The sequence below is a fragment of the Pygoscelis adeliae genome, unplaced genomic scaffold (assembly GCF_000699105.1).
Source record: "Pygoscelis adeliae isolate BGI_AS28 unplaced genomic scaffold, ASM69910v1 Scaffold1329, whole genome shotgun sequence".
NCBI classification, from domain to species: domain Eukaryota; kingdom Metazoa; phylum Chordata; class Aves; order Sphenisciformes; family Spheniscidae; genus Pygoscelis; species Pygoscelis adeliae.
Genome location: NW_008825476.1, coordinates 743 through 2595, shown reverse-complemented (window position 1 = coordinate 2595; position 1853 = coordinate 743). Strand labels below are relative to the sequence as shown.

At 64.1% G+C, this 1853-nt stretch overlaps 1 protein-coding gene across 1 annotated transcript in view; it reads right to left on the bottom strand.

The window, feature by feature from the left end:
• Positions 1–45: 45 nt before the first annotated feature.
• MAP1S (microtubule-associated protein 1S) overlaps positions 46–1853 on the bottom strand; it is a gene marked incomplete at both ends in the record, with an annotated part of 2522 nt that continues 714 nt past the window's right edge. Inside the window, one exon of the mRNA XM_009331214.1 lies at positions 46–1786. Within this exon, the coding sequence (XP_009329489.1) occupies positions 46–1786 (1741 nt within the window). The remainder of the gene's footprint in view (positions 1787–1853) is intronic.

Below are 1853 nucleotides of genomic sequence, written 5' to 3'. Positions count from 1 at the left end.
TGGTGATGCCCTCGTCCGTCGATTCCTCCTTCCTCCTCCTCCCGCCAGCCCCCGGTGAGGCGGCCCCCCGGCCCCGCTCGGCCTCCAGCAGCATGTCGGCGGGGGAGGAGGACTTGGAGCCGTCCGACGTCCCCGGCTCCTTCCTGCCGCCTGCCTCCCGGGGGGCTTTGGCCTTGGGCTTCTCCGGCTCCTTCTTGAGGGGGGGTTTCTTGATGCTGCCAGCCTTGGCCAGGGGTTTGCGGGTCTCCGGGACCAGAGTTTTCCGGGCCGGGGTCTTGGCAGGAGCCTTGGCCTCTGCCTTGTTCTCCTTCGCGTCCTTCCGCAGCGTCTCAGCCTTCACCTCCTTCTTCGCCCCCTTCACCTCCTTCTTGGCCTCCCCCTTCACCTCAGCCCCCTCGTCCTTCTTCGGCAGCTTCTTCTCCTCTTTCCGGGGGACAGGCTCCTTCTTGGGCACCGCCTTCTCCTTGCTCAGCTTTGGCTTTGCGTCCGCCTTCAGCTTCTCCGTCGAAGAGTCCAGCTTGGCTCGAGCATCCTTGGCTTTCTCCTCTTCCAACCCCGCTCTGGCCGTCTCCCCCAGGGATTTTGGCTTCTCCTTGGTCCCTGCCTTCACCTCCTTCCTCTCCACCTTCGGAGCCTTCTCCTTCGGCACCGGTGCCCCAGTATCCACCAAGCTGAGCTTGGAAGCCGACTTCAGGCTCTCCTTGCTCTCTGCCCTCCTCTGCTTGAGCAGCTTCTCAGGTTGGGATGCCGGCGGCCCCTTCAAATCGTTCTTGGTGACCACGGGATACTTGAGGAACTCCAGGTGCTTCACCTTCTCCAGCCCCTCCAGGATGCGGCCCTGGGGCGTGCAGCCAGGGAAGAGGACCCGGATGATCTTCTCGGAGGGGCTGACGGGGTGCCAGACGAGCAGGGCGCAGACGGAGGTCAGGCACTGCAGGGGCAAGTCCTGCTCCTTGGGGTAGCTGTTGCCTGACCATTGCTGCAGGAGAAACTCCAGCTCCTTGGTGCCCTTCACGGGGTTCAGGACGTACATGTCCAGCCGGCCCACTCCCATCTTCTGGAAAAGGACGGTGGGCTCTGTGCGAGGTCCGCTGTCCCGGGACAGCGGGTTGGGACGGATGCCCAGCTTGTCCAGGTAGTGCAGGGTCAGGGCGGCCTCGTCGCAGCTCTTCAGCACCCGGGAGTTACCCTCGATGTCCTTCAGCTTCTCGGAGGCGTTGAGGAAGACGACGCCCAGCTCCGGGGAGATGAGGTTCTTCGCCCAGTCCCCGTTGCCCTGCGAGCTCTGGGACGGATCTTCCTCCAGCTCCGCCAGCTTCCTCTGGAGCAGGCTGTTGACGCCGGGCAGGCTGTCTGTGCCTGCGTGCGTCACCAGGATGGAGTCAATGCGGTCCAGGTGCCGGACCAGCTTCCAGAAGGATGAGTTGGGGTTGGAGCCTCCGTTGACCAGGACGTTGAAGCCGTTGACGGCAAAAAAAGCCGAATCCCCTCTCCCACCCGGGAAGATATAGCAGCAGGGCTTGGAGAGCTTGAGGAAGCCAACCATGGTGGGGGGCTCGAGGAGGTCAAAGGGGGACTGGGGCTCCAGCGACTCCGAGAGGTACTCCATGAACTCCTCCAGCCCCTCCATCTCTGGCAGGATGCAGCCCGGGTTGTAGCGCAGCTCGATGAAGTCCTGGAGGTTGTGATGGTCCAAGCCCGAGTCCCTCCACTCCCCAAAGTCGGGGCAGCTGACAGTCAGCCTGGCCTTGGCCGAAGGGTCCGCGGAGCTCAGGATCTCCCCTACCTGCGAGGGGACGGGGACAGCCAGAGCTTCAGGCGGGAGGGGGCACCCAGGGCCAGAGATGCGGCAG